General features: G+C 37.3%; 1 protein-coding gene across 4 annotated transcripts in view; it reads right to left on the bottom strand.

Moving 5' to 3' along the window:
* Nucleotides 1-18,586, bottom strand: part of SPAG9 (sperm associated antigen 9) — a 150,358-nt gene that overhangs the window by 32,748 nt on the left and 99,024 nt on the right. For all 4 annotated transcript variants that reach the window (XM_005890268.3, XM_005890270.2, XM_070389674.1 and 1 more), the window contains 5 exons: nt 11,641-11,762; nt 4,656-4,713; nt 3,503-3,655; nt 2,996-3,047; nt 93-223 (listed from right to left, as the gene is read on the bottom strand). In XM_005890268.3, the coding sequence (XP_005890330.2) occupies nt 93-223; nt 2,996-3,047; nt 3,503-3,655; nt 4,656-4,713; nt 11,641-11,762 (516 nt within the window). The remainder of the gene's footprint in view (nt 1-92; nt 224-2,995; nt 3,048-3,502; nt 3,656-4,655; nt 4,714-11,640; nt 11,763-18,586) is intronic.

Below are 18,586 nucleotides of genomic sequence, written 5' to 3'. Positions count from 1 at the left end.
CCAGTTGTGAACAAAGAAATGAATATTAGTAAACAGTCAGAAACCTAATAAACAATAAGCAGAAAAACACCAGAGGTACTTCTCATACAAACCGAATCATCTCTGTCCATCGAACAGCTTCCTGAAGCTCCATCAATCTCTCTTTATATTGGTTTCTCTCCATTAGAACTCGGGCCATTTCTACTCTAGTAAACCGCTTCCTTTGGGCTGTGGGAATATCACTCTATAAGGAAAAGAAGACTGCAGATCACTCTGGGAGCCTGTATCTGTTTTGGTCTTATAGCTCAGACTTAGGTAAAAATTTTAATTTGACTCCTTAATTTTAATATATTAACTTACAGAAAACTGGTCTTACAAAAATAAAATCAATAAAGAGAAACAATTACTTATGACTGAAAAGTAGATGATAGAATTTCTAAACAAATACAAGTATCTGAATATATTATAAAGGAAATAAATACAAAGAATAGTGCAGATATTTTGAAGGAAACTAAAAAAAGCTGTTATCTCTATAGATTTAATATGCTCACCTGGAAAGCTGTTATCACAACAGTATCTTAAATTCATGTTCTATATAACAAATGCTAGTTATTCAGAAATTAGTTACAAGTAAGTTCCAAAAGGGGTACATTTATCTCAAACAACCAATCTATACACATACTCAAAGCCACCGAAAAGCATAAAAACATGTTGGCTAGTTATCAAGGTACCCAATGCTGGGAGTCACTAAAACACCAAAAGAAATATAAAATAAATGTAAGATGGAGATAACTGCATTAACTAGAATTATTATTAGGGAAGGTAAGAAATATGAGTATGGTCAGATCCCAAAGGGAGTTGTTCAAACTTCCTTCTACTGCTGATTTCTTTCCAAAGGCTCTCCTGGAAAGGAAGGTTGGTTTAACCATTGGGCTTTTGTTTTGCTAAGTGGAGTATGCACATTTTGAATCAAAGCTGAAAGGCATGGGACAGTAAGATAAGAGCTGAGCTTAGCCTTCAGTTTCCTCTTCATCCTCCTGCCATAGAACCTGACCTCTCCTTTTAAAAAAAAAAAAAGTCAAACAGCAAATGAGTAAAGGATTTTGAGTTTGCAACACAGCAACCCCACTACTATATATATACTCTGGAAAAATTAGGAGACTCTCACTGCAATGGTCATAACAGCACTGTTTGCAGTACTAAAAAGCTGAAAATAACCAAAATATTCACTTACAGAAAAACAAATACATAAATTATAGTACATTGATATAATGGGATATTATAAAGCAGTGAACATGAATGAATTATATGCCACTATACAACTAGGGTAAATATAAAAAACATAATATTGAAAAATAAAAGCAAGTCTTCAAGACTAAATACATATAAAACACAAAAACAATGAAAATTAAGCCACAGCTAATAGAGATACATATGTGTGTGATACAATAAAATTATTTTTCTTTCAAGTTAATAAAATGGTAAGTATAAGATAGTAGTATCCTCCAGAGGGAAGAGCATAGCATAGCTTCAGTGTTTGATAATGTCTTAGTTCTTAAACAGTGGGTTCATAATGTTAATTTATTATAATGTTAATGTTATTACATAACCTACATATACAGCATATATTTTACATCTATCAAATATCATATAAAAGCACAAATAAGAGATTGAAGGGGGCACCAAACAATCATTCTGATCAGGACATCCATATGTCTCAAGTCTGATACTTAAGCAGCAAACACCTATTATAGGGATGATAACCTAGTTAACAACAGAATAACTAGGATGCTAACACTGGCAAGAAGTTCATATTTATTCTTTTGTATTTATATGTTGAAAACAATATGGGCTAATTGCTTATAAAGTTGATAGACATCTTTTTATGTTTAATACCGTTAAATTTTTTATTACTAAAGCTTTCATATATTTCTAAGTTAAAATTGGAAACAAAACAAACAACAAACAAAAAAAACTCCAAAATGCTCCAGCTAGCTCTTGAGCTTGAACATGCAAACACAAGTGAGAGTACAAAGCCACAGAGGAAAACTGAGAGTGTGCAGAGCTAGAAAGCTTACCACCTGGATAGTACACAGGAGCATGATCTGTCCTATTCATGATCACAAACCTGATTCTGACTTTTGGACACCACCCTTACGGCAGAAAATGAAGAAGAACTAAAGAGCCTCTTGATGAAAGTGAAAGAGGAGAATGACAAAGTCAGCTTAAAACTCAACATTTAGAAAACTAAGATCATAGCACCTGGTCCCATCACTTCATGGCAAATAGATGGGGAAACAAAGGAAACAGAGACAGACTTTATTTTGGGGGGCTCCAAAATCAGTGCAGATGGTGACTGCAGCCATGAAATTAAAAGATGCTTGCTCCTTGAAAGAAAAGTTATGACCAACCTAGACAGTATATTAAAAAGCAGAGACATTATTTTGCCAACAAAGGTCTGTCTAGTCAAAGCTATGGTTTTTCCAGTAGTCATGTATGGATGTTGAGAGTTGGACTATAAAGAAAGCTTAGTGCCGAAGAATTGATGCTTTTGAATTGTGGGGTTGGATAAGACTCTTGAGAGTCCCTTGGCCTGCAAGGAGATCCAATCAGTCCATCCTAAAGGAAATCAGTCCTGAATATTCATTGGAAGGACTGATGCTGAAGTTGAAGCTCCAATACTCTGGCCACCTGATGTGAAGAACTGACTCACTGGTAGAGACCCTGATGCTGGGAAAGATTGAAGGCAGGAGGAGAAGGGGATGACAGAGGATGAGATGGTTGGATGGCACTACCGACTCAATAGACATGAGTTTGAGTAAACTCCGAGAGTTGGTGATGGACAGGCAGGCCTGGCGTGCTGCAGTCCATGGGGTAGCAAAGAGTTGGGACACAACTGAGTGACTGAACTGAACTTTCATCTTTAAAGTGATATATCCAAAGCTTAATTAACAAGATTTCCCCAAAATACCAGAATGGCAAGGTAAGAAAAACAAGTTCAAAATTATAAACCTACATCATCATCATCTTTTGCTTTTTGCTTTGCATCTTCAACTTCTGCACGAGCTCTAGTAGAGGGGAAAAAAAACAAAACATGTTATTCAAGTTGACTTCAACTTTTTAAAGAATAGAGAATAGGTCAAAAATTTTAACTACCGTTAAATGATTATTTTTCTTTTTTCAAACAGAGTATTTAGCTGCTTTCATTTAAGGGAACATTATTATAGCACTGTTGTCAGAAAACCAGGTATTAAAGAAAAATAATGAATGTTTACAGTTTCCTGATTAGCAACATCTGAACAGTCTAACTTCTTTCACAATCCTGACATACACAAAAAATTGTAATAGTCAATAAATGGGAGGGTCTGTTCAGAGAAGACGCAATCAGCCGGGCACTTAAGCCTATCCCAGGCAGTCCTGTGTCTTTTGTGACCTGAGAGGACTAGAGGCAGCAGTCTTGTTACAATCCCGGTGGTACACTGGCAATGCTTGTTTGGTTTAGAACAACATTGTAAAAACTTACTTCCTAAGCTCTTCTTCCAATTCTTTGTTCTTTTCCTCCAGCTTCAGCTTGGCTTGTTTCACAGCCTCCAGCTCCCCTTGCAGCACATCTTTCTCACAGGTAAGTTCATCTACTTTTGCTATCAAGTCATTCTTCACTACATTCAAGGCATTTCTAATAAACACATATTTAAAAAGCACCATCACAAATAAATATTCTATCTTTAAGCTTATTCCTCTTGTAGACTAAAGTAACTACAATAAAAAAGCTAAATAATAATTGAATGCTTCAGAGATACTCTATCTGATGTTGTCTGCAGGTTTAAAAAATAAAGCCCAAGAAGTAACGGCCTGTTTTTACTTTTCCCATTTAACCAAAGAATAAATAGATAAGGCAAGGCAGACCACCAAATTATTAAAAGTCAGAATTAAGATTAAATTTATAGCATCCATAAGGGTATTATTCTTAATAACTTCTGAAACGATACTACACAGGACTACAAAGAAGATTAAGAGAAAGGCATGGACACTTGTAGGATAAAAGGAGATCAGAATCTGTTTATGAAAAAAAAAAAAAAAAAAAACAAAACCCAGAGCAATGAAACCTATCTATTAGTGAAATTAGGTCCCATTAACCATCTGCTCGGAGAAGGCAATGGTGATCCACTCCAGTACTCTTGCCTGGAAAATCCCATGGACAGAGGAGCCTGGTGGGCTGCAGTCCGTGAGGTCGCTGAGTCGGACACGACTGAGTGACTCACTTTCACTTTTCACTTTCATGCATTGGAGAAGGAAATGACAACCCACTCCAGTGTTCTTGCCTGGAGAATCCCAGGGACGGGGTAGCCTGGTGGGCTGCCGTCTATGGGGTCGCATAGGGTCGGACACGACTGAAGAGACTTAGCAGCAGCAGCCAGAGGGAAAGAAAAGCCCACACAGCAACAAAGACCCAGCACAGCCAAAAGTAAAATAAATTTGAAATGTGAAGCGACTTAGCAGCAACAGCAACTATCTGCTTATGTACATGCGTATGCACAAGGCCATACACAGAGAAGGGGAGGAGATAGGGTAGTAACTCTGCACTTGTACTGTGTTAAATTAAAGATGTGACATTGATACGGATGAGAAGAAAATTCAGTATCTCTTGTTCCCTGTTAAATTCTGTATATACTTACTTGGTTTCCAATAGTTGTGTATTTTCCAATATGAGATTTTCAACTTCACGACCCATTCCTATCAAAGAAAAAAGATAAAAACTTTGGAAATTAATTTATTAAAACTATATATGTAGACTTAAAACAAGCTATAGTCACAAATTTTATTTTAACATTTTATCTGTCCCTCAATAATCTCATTTTGTCTATAATTTCATTTTTATGTTTACTTGCATACATTATAAAATTATAAATAATTATCTACCACAGAACAAAGCTAAAGGTTTTCTTAAGTCTGTATTTTGCTTCTCCTAGATAATATTCCAAAATGGTGAAGACTTTTCTGCCAAATATTTTAAAAAGTAACAGGATTTAGTGGGGAAAAAAGAATAGCATTAATATGGATGAAAAATCATTTCTAAATCACACTTGATATTGTAGGCTTTTGCCTAAAAATTAGGTCTTATTAATACAGAACAGGCAGAAACAAGAAACAGAACCCCAACACAGATGAAACCTTACCAAAGAAATTATGGTCTTAAAGCCCATGCATTCCATGTAAAGCAAAAACAAAGAACAAGAGATGTTTCATGTGAGAAACAGCATGAAAATAGATACTTAATCCAACAAGTTTTATGCACGACATGAAAGACATTTGAAAGCACAATGTTATGATTTAATGCATAATGATGTGGAAAAGACAGAAATTAAGATGATTTCCTTCATTCATAAGGATGCTCTGATATGTTACTAATTCTTTTATAAAATAAACTTGAATATAATTAGAATGAAAATTCCAGATCAATAATATAAAGGTTTCTTCAAAATGCCCTCTTTGAAACAATGTTTACTTGTCAATTTATAGAATCTTGCTTAATAACTTAATGGGTACTGTAAGGTGGGTGGTAGAATATTCAATGCAAGATCCAACACAGTGATCTTCAGGGAGAAGAAAGCTATTCAGTTTGCGACTTGTAAGAAACTGAAGAAATTAAACCACACACTAGGGAACATACCTCAAAAAGTTACAAAAACAAAGCAAAACAAAACAGCGACCATTCCATGTTTCATAAGCTAATATTGGAAAATTACATACAGTGGAAGAAATAATATTCATAACCCACCTAAAAAAGGAAATATCTCTAAAGAAAACAACAAAAAATTAAAAGAGCTAACATGTCTCTTTATTTTAAAAAAGAGGTAATATTTCAAATAACTAAAAGATAATTTAAAACTCAACCAACCTGGGAATGCTAGAAGTTCTCTGCTCACTTATGGACTCCTATATTGTCTGTATAATAATTATCTCAGATATTCTCAAAGAACAAAGTACTTCCACCATGAAGAATAAGTGCCAGAAATAGTAGCTTATTTAATCATCTACATATCATCCAAAAGCTGAAACTAAACACAAACTAAAACAGTTTCCAAATTCCAACTTTAAAATGAATTTGACAAGATATGTTGAAATATTTGCTTTAAACACTAACGTTAATAAAGCTATAGAGTCAAAAGAAATAGCGTTGAGGTTGGGTGAAAAAGGTTTTACAATGACTGTCTGCTAAATTCTCAAGCACATAGGGAGATAAGCATAAAAGCTGAAAAATATATGCGGGGAAAATATAGTTGAGCAGAAAAAAAATGAGAAAGCATTAATGAGAAAAGCAGCCAAGACCACCTAGCTTAAGAAGCTGTAACATTGAAGTATTTAAAAGCATACACACCAGAATATTCCCCTGGGGAAGCAGCCCAAGCAAAAAAATGAATGAGAATCTCAATTAGATTGTTTTCAGAAAGCAAGATCCATACTCATTTATTTCAAAATGAGAGAAAGGAGCCAATAAAATTGAAAAGATGTAGAGAAACCAAACATAATAAAGAATAAATATCATAAACAGGAATACTTTTGAAATATGTGTTCTATGGAAATCATCTTATAGTTTCTAGAGTTTACACATTTTCAGTGAAGACTTCTTCTAAAATCTAGCATATAAATTTAATGCATAACCAATACCATTGTCCAAAATTTTCACTTTGAAATGTATTGATAAAAATGATGACTATAAGAAAAATGTAACTTGAAGTGGCCACACTTCTATAAATGTCTTCAACTAAGCATAAACTTTGGTGTAACATATTTGGAAAACTTACCCTATTAAAACAAGGAAAAAACTGCCTGACAATTTAAAAAATAAAACACATCTCATTTGTATTTTAGCACTGATTTGCAAGTTAGGTTTATAGATGGGATTCCAGATTATCTGTTGCTTCCTTGAGGAAGTATGCACAATTTTATCTATTTCTGTATGTGCATTTTCCCCAAAGTACACTCCTCTCTTACAAATTCTCCTGTGAAGGAGTTTTAATTTCAAAAGTTAAAGAAGTACAGATTTAGAGGTGAAACAAAACTGTTAGAACTATTTAACAGTCCACTCACTCAGTTGTTGTGCCATGTGCCAAAGACTCAACAGTGAGCAAAAGATATAATTGTCTAGGCCATACTGAGCTTATAGTCCAGTCAGGGAGGGAGGCACATTAAAAAACTATAATCAAGTATTATGAAGAGTTGCATAATAAATGTAGTTCTACAGGAATGCTTCCAGACAACTGAGCTTTAACTAGGAGATTGAGGCAGAACTCATAGAGGAGGGTATGCCAGTTAGTTAGAGGCAAGAAGGAGATATAGAAACAGATACATAAACTTTTTTTTTTTTTTTTAAGGAAGGAGGCAAAAAATCCTCATGACTGGTTTTGAGGGAAGTGAGAGATTTAGGATGGAGAAATGAGTTGATGGTGAGGTCATTCATTGAGTTAATACATGCTGATATAAGAACAGCCTTGGGAGACATAAAGAAATACGTTGATGAACCGAGTTTTAACTACAAAGCTCTACAAATCATCTTAGAAGTGGTCTAGAGTGCTATTTGGAAGTAACAGTCTGGTGCTATAGAAAAATCTTAGATGGAAAGAAAAAGTTTGGAGCAATGAGCCATGAAAACCCAGAAAAAACAAGAGCAAATAAGACATCCCAAACATGGAAGCAAGCCTGGACTAGGAACATCTGAAAGCTGGGCAGAGAAAGGATCCTGCAAAGACTGAAAAGAAATCATCAGAGGCAGGAAAGAATACAGAGAACTCTGATAAGACAGAACCCAAAGCAAAGACTGTTTAAAGACAAATGTTATTTGAGAAGTCATGTGAAATAACTGAGAAGGAACTGCTGGAGATAGCAAACAAGAAGGCTACTTCTGGGAAGGTTAGTGTGGGGCAGAATGACAGACTGCAGTCACACGAGGCGCAAGTGAGGCTAGCGAAATCCTGCCTGTTAAAAGCAGACACACTTTCAAGAAGTCTGCTTCATTCACTGGTATATCAATCTAGAATAGTGCCGGACACATAACAGACACCTGCCTCACTGATACTGCTGCAAAAAACCATGGCTGGAAATGGGAGGAGAGTCATCTGGTGGAAAGATATGGAATCAAAAGACGGCAGTAGTTTTATTTTAAAATGGTAAAGACCAGAACATGTTTAAATGGTAACAGGAAGAAGTTAGTTAAAATAGTGAAACTGAAAAAATAAAATTTCATCAATAGTAAGAAAATTAAAGAAAATCTCAAGAATAGGATGAATTAATGTATGATTCACAAGTTCTAGAATGTGGCCATGGGGGTAAGTGACAAAAGTGAATGGAGAAAACAATCAGTGGAAATAAAGTCAAAGAATGAGATATCAGTCAAGATAAAGGACAAACTGTGGGGGATTATCTTTTTTAAACTATTAAAATTTGAAGAAAGTAATCTAAAACTGACTACATGCATAATGATTACAAAGACCAGGGAAGAGTTTTACAATAACACAATAATTGTAAAACGAATAACGAGTTATAGAAATGGACTTCTTTATCAACTGAAGACAATTTAAGGAACTTTGGGAAACAATTTTACCAGTTTAACCATGTTCCAGTTTGTGAGTATTACAATGCAGTTACTATTGCTGAATAAAACAGAAAAGAAGCCAAGGAACAACTATGTGCATTGGAGGTTTCATTTAATATTTTTGACCAAAAGTATTCATATAGGCTTAAATCACTTAAGGTAACATATGAAAACTTCAACTCTGGAACATTTTCTAGGTAAATATATAAATATCTGCAAAAGGGCTTAAAAGACAGTAGTTTACAGTTTATTTCTTTTTTTCAAAGTAGAAAGGAAATCAGGATTTTGTTTTAAGCCATTTATGATGCTTAATTTTCTGACTTAAAAGAATGGAAACTTTTGGAAAAATATTTGATTTAAAAGATAACAATTATTTCTAAGCTTTATGTGGCTTCTTACATCTTTACAAGAAAGTTAAGTTTAGGGCCACCAACCTCAATAATGATATTATTCAATACTGGATTATAAGGAAGCAGAGGGTAAAAAGTACTTCAGTCTGGCAAATTACAAAGGGGAAACATGAAGGAATTTTTTGAGAGGTGATATATATTAATTCTGGTGGTGGCTCTACAATTCTATGCATTTGTCAAAACAAAAAACTGTGCTTTACTATATATAAATTTGAGAATGTGTTTAAACATTAAAAATTCTTTTTTCTAACTTTTTTTGCATCTGTTCCTCAATTTTGGCAGGAAATCAGTTTCTTATATCAAATCTTAAAAGGAACTTTTCACGCACAATTTAATGTTAACAAAGTTAGAGCATAAATTTAAATGTAAAAACGGAGTGCTTCTTAAGAATTCATCCTTAAGATATCCTTGAAAAATGCAAGTCCATTCAAAGCTTCCAATGTTTTACTTAGTGGTGGGAGTCTATACCTAATTTTATTAATGTACTTTCAATCTCTCTTACTTTAAGTAAGCCTATGGGCTCTGTGTAGACAGAAACTGTGTTTCCTTCAAAAAATACTTATTGAGGACATAACTGGTAATCGATGAATTTGACATAAATGAATGCAAGCAACACCTCTCTGTATCCACAAGACTGACAAACAGCACCTTTTAAGAACAGTGTAATCTATACCGAATTACTAAGGGATACAAAAAATGTTTGGAGACCAGAATCCATTCCAAAGGCATAAATTTTTAATACTATAATGTATTAAATTTCTATAAGGTCTTAAGTTATAAAGAAAGGCACATCAAAGCTAATTGACAGGAGTCAGATTCATATAAACTTTTTTTTTTTTTTTTTTTTGACCTCATGGTGCAACTTGCAAGATCTTAGTTTACCAACTAGGAACCGAACCTATGTCCCCCGCAGTGGAAGTACAGAGTCTTAACCATTGGACCCTCAGGGAAATCTCATTCATGTAATTATTGTTCAAAGAAACTTTAAAGATCACTTAGAGCAGTTGAAAACTTTTTGTGTAAAGGCCCAGATGGTGAATATTTTAGGCTTTGTAAACCACATAATCCCTGTTAGGGACAACTTAACTCTGCTATTGTGGGGCAAAAGCAACTACTGTGTGTGGGTGTCTGTGTGGGTGGGTGTCTGTCTCGGGGGGTGTGTGTGTGGGGGGGGGTGTGTGGGTGTGGGTGTGTCTGTGTGGCTGTGTGTGTGTGTTCCATCCTGACCAACTCTTTGAGACCTATGGACTGTAGCCCACCAGGCTGCTCTATCCATGGGATTTTCCAGGCAAGAATACTGGAGTGGGTTGCCATTTCCTCCTCCAGGGGATCCTCCTGACCCAGGGATTGAACCTGCATCTCTTGCATCTCCTGCATTGCCAGGCAGATTCTTTACCACTGTGCCACCTGGGAAGCCCAAAATCAAAGATAAAACGTTTTTTTTTTTAAAAAAATGTGTGGCTGTGTCCCAATAAAACTTTATTTGTACACACAAATAATCCAGGAGTCGCAGCCTATCCAACCCCTGAATTAGAGCTCAAGTCTTTCTTTTTATACACAAAGAAACTAATGCCCAGAGAGGTTAAGATATTTGGCAAAGGTCATTCACTCCCTGGTGGCTCAGCGGTAAAGAATCTGCTTGCCAATGCAGGAGACCAGGGTTCAATCCATGCGTTAGGAAGATCCCCTGGAGAAGGAAATGGCAATCCACTCCAGTATTCTTGCCTGGGAAATCCCATGGACAGAGGAGCCTGGCAGGCTATAGTCCATGGGGTCGCAAAGAGTCAGACAAGACTTAGCGGCTGAACAACAACAACAAACCAGATCAATAGTAGAAGAGCCAAATACAGTATCCTTTTCAAACCAGATAATCTTCAACAACACAAACTCTAACATATTTCTCAAGAAGCTAAAACAGAATACTCTGAAATCTTAGAAAAGTCAAGTGAATTTAATGAACTCTATTTAAGCCAGGAAGTAACTATCCATCAATCCATAAAATCTATACATCTATATATAACCACATATATACATATATCACTGTGTTTCTTATATGTAATACTGTTCTCAGAACACAGCAGGAAGGAGTTCAATAAATTGTGTATGTGAATTTAAAATACAAACTAAAAAGTAATTCAATTCTAAATGCATCCACATGCGAAGACATTTTCATTTAAAACTTTCATGACTTCAAAGAATACATTCCTACTAATTACTTAAAAGCACAATAACTCTGCCCCACTGGACAGTTAGGGACTTTTTTTCTCTTAAGTTTATTTTTGGTTGTGCTGGGTCCTTGATGTGCAGGCTTTTCTCTAGTTGCGGGCGAGCAAGGGCTACCCTCTAGTTGTAGAGCACAAGCTTCTCGCTGTGGTGGCTTCTCCTGTTGTGGAGTCTGGGCTCTAAGGCACACGGGTTTCAGTAGTTGCGGCATGGGGGCTCAGCAGTTGCGGCCCCCAGGCTTAGTTGCTTTGTGGCACATGGGATCTCCCCAGATCAGAGATCAGACCAGGGTCTCTTGCATTGGCAGGCGGATTCTTTACCACTGAGCCACCAGGGAAGCCCCAGTTAGGGACATTTTTAAGAAATGTTCCATCATATCATTTAAAAAATCTATTTTTAAAACAGTATGATACTATTTCAGATAAACTATCATACCTAGTAAATCTGCTCCTTCATCCACATCTCCAATTAGACCTGAACCAGCTGAAGACAGTTCTTCAAAGAGAGATTCTGTATTGCGATCAAAAGCTTTGTTCTCTATGCCTTTGGTGGGAGTGCTAGGCAACAAAAACAAAACCAAATCAACAGATATGTCAAAGATGTTTTTAACAGTGCAAAATGAATACAAAAGGCTAAGTTACATAAGAATTTTTAACCTGTAATATTTAATATAAAATATAATTTAAAAGAATTTCTCACAGGTTTCCTAAGAAATTTTCATTATATTCCACAGAGAGAACTAGTGAAGAAAATACAGAATGTTTTTGTGGTCAGATCCTAGCAGACACAAACAAAACCAGCAGCTAAGAGAGAGCACTATTCTGCATTGTTCAGGCGGTGGTCTAAGTCCTTTCCTATATTACCTTGTTAAAACTACATCTGCTCTACAAAAGAGCTGCTGCTCTTATCCCAGCTTTACAGAAGAGCAAACTAAAGAGGTTACGGAATTTGCCAAAATCATCCAGCAAATAAGTCAAACAGGCAGAACTCAAACCTAGGCAGCCAGGCTTCAGAATCCATGATCTTTACCATGATCTATGTTATCTGGATATAAACTGGAACGGCCATTTTATTTCTCTTTTAAGGGCAACTTGGCAAGATCTACTAAAATTTAAAATGCAAATACCCAGTGACCAAGGACTTGATGTCTAAAATACTCCTACAGGGAATTCCCTGGTGGTCCACTGGTTAGGACTTGGCACTTTCACTGTGGTGGCCCAGGTCAGGGAACTAAGATCCTGCAAGCACTGTGGTATGGGAAAAAAAGATTTTTTTTTAAATAAAAAATCCTACAAAAGCTCTGTCACAAGAAGGCAATTATGTATGTAAAAGGATGGTCAGCGCAGCAAAAGTTGAAACAACCTAAGTGATCATTAAAAGGGCACAGATGAAGTAAGTTACGTATACATCTAAAAGTTTAAAATTTTAACTTTAAAAACATTAAAATAGAGCTTCAAAAATGAAAGAAACCCATTATAATGAAGTGCTTTCTAAAAAGCAAGTTGCAATACAGTGCAGGTAGGCCCTTTTTGAAGCGGTATGGGAAAATGGGGAAATGTGAGTGTCTAAGCATTAATGTAACATTAACAGAAAAAAGTCTGCACAAGATTTCCAGTTAAATATGGTGGAGATAGTAATTTATCACGCAATAATTCAAAAATGCAACTAAAATGACAGTAAAAAATATCTGCCCACAAGGACAGAGGGAACAGAAAAAGAACCTACAACACACACAACATGAACAAAACTCTGTAAGATGGAAAACATGTGGGTAAACACTAGAAACTTATTTAACTGACCAGACTAAGCTGAAACTCAACCCAGCAGTGTTTAGAGAGAAAGCATGCACCCAAATTCATGAAAAGCTTAGGAATTGACATAACCAGCAATCTGCAGACAGAAGTACACAAGAGAAACATTAAGATAGAGGGATGGAATGAAAGTAAGTACAAGAAGCAGTGTAAGAACCTAAATCCAACCCTCCAGAGCAGTGAGACCTCCATTTTCCTGGATTACTCCCTGAACAACTGAAGCCAAGGTCAAATGTTATAGGCAGAAAACTGAAGAATCAATATCATTTACTTGTTGTTCACTCGCTAAAGTCGTGTTTAACTCTTGGTGATCTGAAGGACTGTAGCCCACGAGACTCCTGGACATGGGATTTTCCAGGCCAGTATACCAGAGTGGGCTGCCATTTCCTACTCCAGAGGGTCTTCCCAGCTGAGGTAAAGAACCTGTGTCTCTTAGGCCTCCTGCATTGGCAGGTAGATTCTTTACAACAAACGCCAAAACTCTGTTGTTGTTCAGTCGCTCAGTTGTGTCCAACTCTTTGCAACTCCATAGACTGCAGGACATGAGGCTTCCCTGTCCTTCCCCGTCTCTCAGAGTTTGCTCAAACTCATATCCATTGAGTTGATGATACCATCCAACTATTTTATCCTCTGCTGCCCGCTTCTCCTTTTGCCTTCAATCTTTTCCAGCATCAGGGTCTTTTCCAATGAGCAGTTCTTTGTATCAGGTGGCCAAAGTATTGGAGCTTCAGCTTCAGCATCAGTCCTTCCAGTGAATATTCAGGGTTGATTTCCTTCAGGATTCACTTCTTTGATCTGCTAGTAGTCCAAGAGACTTTCAAGAGTCTACTCTAGCGCCAAAATTCAAAGACATCAGTTCTTCAGGGCTCAGTCTTCTTTATGACCGAACTCTCACATCCATACATGACTACTGGAAAAACCAAAGCTTTGACTATACAGATCTTTGTTGGCAAAGTGATGTCTTTGCTTTTTAACATGTTGTCTAGGTTTCTCATAGCTTTCCTTCCAAGCAACAAAAGTGTTTTAATTTCATGACTGCAGTCACCATCCACACTAAATTTTGGAGCCCCCCCAAAATAAAACCCATCACCGCTTCCACTTTTTCCCTTTCTGTTTGCCATCAAGTGATGGGACTGCGTGCCATGATCTTAGTTGGATGTTGAGTTTCAACTCAACTTTTTCACTCTCCTCTTTCACCCTCATTAAAAGCCTCTTTAGTTACTCTTCACTTTCTGCCATTACAGGGATATAATCTGCATATCTGCTGTTGATATTTCTCCCAGCATTCTTGATTCCAGCTTGCAATTCATCCAGACCAGCATTTCGCATGATGTACTCTGCATGTAAGTCAAATAGGGTGACAATATATAGCACTGTAGTACTCCTTTCCTAATTTTGAACCTGTCAGTTGTTCCATTTAAAGTTGTAGCTGTTGCTTCTTGACTCACTTACAGGTTTCTCAGGAGACAGGTATGGTGGTCTGGCACTCCCATCTCTTTAAGATTTGCCACAGTTTGTTCTGATCCACACAGTCAAAGGCTTTAGGGTAGTCAGTGAAGCACGAGTATAGATGTTCTGTTGGGATTCCCTTGCTTTCTGTATGATCCAGCTAATGTTGGCAATTTGATCTCTGGTTCCTCTGCCTTTTCTAAACCCAGTTTGTACATCTGGAAGTTTTCAGTTCAGTTCAGTCGCTCAGTTGTGTCCAACTCCTTGTGAACCCATGGACTGCAGCACGCCAGGCCTGGTCCATTACCAACTCCTGGAGTTTACTCAAACTCACGTCCATCGGGTTGGAGATGCCATGCAACTATCTCATCCTCTGTCATCCCCTTCTCCTCCTGCCTTCAATCTTCCCCAGCATCAGGGTCTTTCCCAATGAGTCAGTTCTTCACATCATGTGACCAAAGTATTGGAGTTTCAGCTTCAGCATCAATCCTTCCAATGAATATTTAGGACTGATTTCCTTTAGGATGAACTGGTTGGATGTGCTTGATATCCAAGGGATTCTCAAGAGTCTTATCCAACACCACAGTTCAAAAGCATCAATTCTTCAGTGCTCAGGTTTCTTTATAGTCCAACTCTCACATCCATATGTGACTACTTGAGAAAACCATAGCTTTGACTAGATGGATCTTTGTTGGCAAAATAATGTCTCTGCCTTTTAATATGCTGTCTAGGTTGATCCTAACTTTTCTTCCAGGGAGCAAGCATCTTTTTATTTCATGACTGCAGTCACCATCTGCAGTGATTTTGGAGCCCCCAAAAATAAAGGCTGTCACTGTTTCCCCATCTATTTGCCATGAAGAGATGGGACCAGATGCCATGATCTTAGTTTTCTGAATGTTGAGCTTTAAGCCAACTTTTTCACTCTCCTCTTTCATTTTCATCAAGAGGCTCTTTAGTTCTTCTTCACTTTCTGCCATTAAGGTGGTGTCATCTGCATGTCTGAGGTTATTGATATTTCTCCAAGCAATCTTTATTGCAGCTTGCGCTTCATCCAGCCTGGAGTTTCTCATGATGTAATCAGCATATAAGTTAAATAAGCAGGGTGACGATATACAGCCTTGATGTTGGAACCAGTCTGTTGTTCTATGTCCACTTCTAACTGTTGCTTCCTGACCTGCATACAAATTTCTCAAGAGGCACGTCAGGTGGTCTGGTATTCCCATCTATTTCAGAATTTTCCAGTTTGTTGTGATCCAAACAGTCAAAGGATTTGGTGTAGTCAATAAAGCAGATGTTTTACTGGAACTCTCTTGCTTTTTCAATGATCCAACGGATGTTGGCAATTTGATCTCTGGTTCCTCTGCCTTTTCTAAATCCAGCTTGAACATCTGAAAGTTCAAGGCTCACGTACTATTGAAGCCTGGCTTGGAGAATTTTGAGCATTACTTTACTAGTGTGTGAGATGAGTGCAATTGTGTGATAGTTTGAGCATTCTTTGGCATTGCCTTTCTTTGGGATTGGAATGAAAGCTGACCTTTTCCAGTCTTGTGGCCACAGCTGAGTTTTCAAAATTGCTGGCAATATTGAGTGCAGTACTTTTGCAGCATCATCTTTTAGGATTTGAAATAGCTCAACTGGACTTCCATCACCTCCATAGCTTTGTTCATAATGATGCTTCCTAAGGCTCACTTTACTTCACATTCAAGGATGTCTGGCTCTAGGTCAGTGATCATACCATTGTGATTATCTGGGTCGTGAAGATCTTTTTTGTATAGTTCTTCTGTGTATTCCTGCCACCTCTTCTTAATATCCTCTGCTTCTGTTAGGTCCATACCATTTCTTTGCACACCTTTGCATGAAATGTTCCCATGGTATCTCTGATTTTCTTGAAGAGATCTCTAGTCTTTCCCATTCTATTGTTTTCTTCTATTTCTTTGCACTGATCACTGAGGAAGGCTTTCCTATCTTTCCTTGCTATTCTTTGGATCTCTGCATTCAGATGGATATATCTTTCCTTATCTCCTTTGCCTTTAGCCTCTCTTCTTTTCTCAGATATTTGTAAGGCCTCCTCAGACAGCCATTTTGCCATTTTGCATTTCTTTTTCTTGGGGATGGTCTTGATCCCTGTCTCCTGTACAACATCGTGAACCTCCATCCATAGTTCTTCAGGCACTCGGTCTATCAGATCTAATCCCTTGAATCTATTTCTCACTTCCACTGTATAATCATAAGGGATTTGATTTAGGTCATACTTGAATGGTCTAGTGGGTTTTCCCTACTTTCTTCAATTTAAGTCTGAATTTGGCAATAAGGAGTTCATGAGCTGAGCCACAGTCAGCTACTGGTCTTGTTTTTGCTGACTGTATAGAGCTTCTCCATCTTTGGCTGCAAAGAATATAATCAATCTGATTTCCGTATGGATCATCTGGTGATGTCCATGTGTACAGTCCTCTCTTGTGTTGTTGGAAGAGGGTGTTTGCTATGACCAGTGCGTTCTCTTGGCAAAACTCTATTAGCCTTTGCCCTGCTTCATTCGGTACTCCAAGGCCAAATTTGCCTGTTACTCCAAGTATTTCTTGACTTCCTACTTTTGCATTTCAGTCTCCTATAATGAAAAGGACCTCGTTTCTGGACTTGAGTTCTAGAAGGCCTTGTAGGTCTTCTTACAACTGTTCAACTTCAGCTTCTTCAGCATTAGTTGTTGGGGCATAGACTTGGATTACTGCGGTACTGAATGGTTTGCCTCGGAAATGAACAGAGATCATTCTGTCGTTTTTGAGATTGCATCCAAGTACTGCATTTCAGACTCTTTTGTTTACTATGATGGCTACTCCATTTCTTCTAAGGGATTCTTGCCCACAGTAGTAGATATAATGGCCATCTGAGTTAAATTCACCCATTCTAGTCCATTTTAGTTCACTGATTCCTAAAATGTCGATGTTCACTCTTGCCATCTCCTGTCTGACCACTTTCAATTTGCCTTGATTCATGGACCTAACATCCCAGGTTCCTAGGCAATATTGCTCTTTACGGCATCAGACTTTACTTCTATCACCAGTCACATCCACAACTGGGTCTTGTTTATGCTTTGACTCCATCTCTTCAATCTTTCTGGAGTTATTTCTCCACTGGTCTCCCAGAGCATATTGGGCACCTACTGATCTGGGGAGTTCATCTTTCAGTGTCCTCTCTTTTTGCCTTTTCATACTGCTCATGTGGTTCTCCATACAAGAATACTGAAGTGGTTTGCCATTCCCTTCTCCAGTGGACCACTTTTTGTCAGCACTCTCCACCATGACCCGTTCATCTTGGGTGGCCCTACATGGCATGGCTCGTAGTTTCATTGAGTTAAAGAAGTTTTCAGTTCATGTACAACCAAAACCTAGCTTGAAGGATTTTGAGCTTAACCTTACCACCATGCAAAATGAGCACAAATGTTTGGTATTTTGTACATTCTTTGGCCCTGTCTTTCTTTGGGATTAGAATGAAAACTGGCCTTTTCCAGTCCTGTGGCCACTGCTGAGTCTAGATTTGCTGATATATTGAGTACAGTATTTTATCAGCACCATCTTTTAGCAATTTTAACAGCTCAGCTGGAATTTCATCACCTCCACTAGCATTATTTTTAGTAATGTTTCCTAAGGCCCACTTGACTTTGCACTCCAGGATCTCAGGCTCTAGGTAAGTGACACACCATCATGGTTATCTGGGTCATTAAGACCTTTTCTGTATATAATTCTTCTGTGTAGTTATGCCACCTCTTTTTAATCTTTTACTTAAGTATGAGCAAAACAGAGAAAAAGCTCCAGACATCCAAAGAAAGCCTCCATTATAAACTTTAAAGCCCCAAAGTCATGGACTGTGAAAGGGTACTCAGAATAAAAGGAGACAATGAATGCAAACAGCAGCAAAAATTTGGGGGGAAAAAAAAATCACAATAATTTTATTTTCATAATAAAGCTACATCCACAAGAGAATTGTAGGATGTTATAAAAAGTGACCATCCAAGAAAAAGCTTTTAAGGAAAAAAAATGATGACAGTTGAGATATAAAGTTGGGGAAACCATCCAGAAAGTACAACAAAAATAGAAGAGATAGAAAAAAAGAGGGAAAAGGGATTT

The sequence above is a fragment of the Bos mutus genome, chromosome 19 (assembly GCF_027580195.1).
Source record: "Bos mutus isolate GX-2022 chromosome 19, NWIPB_WYAK_1.1, whole genome shotgun sequence".
Lineage (NCBI taxonomy): Eukaryota > Metazoa > Chordata > Mammalia > Artiodactyla > Bovidae > Bos > Bos mutus.
This window is presented reverse-complemented; position numbering and strand designations above follow the sequence as displayed.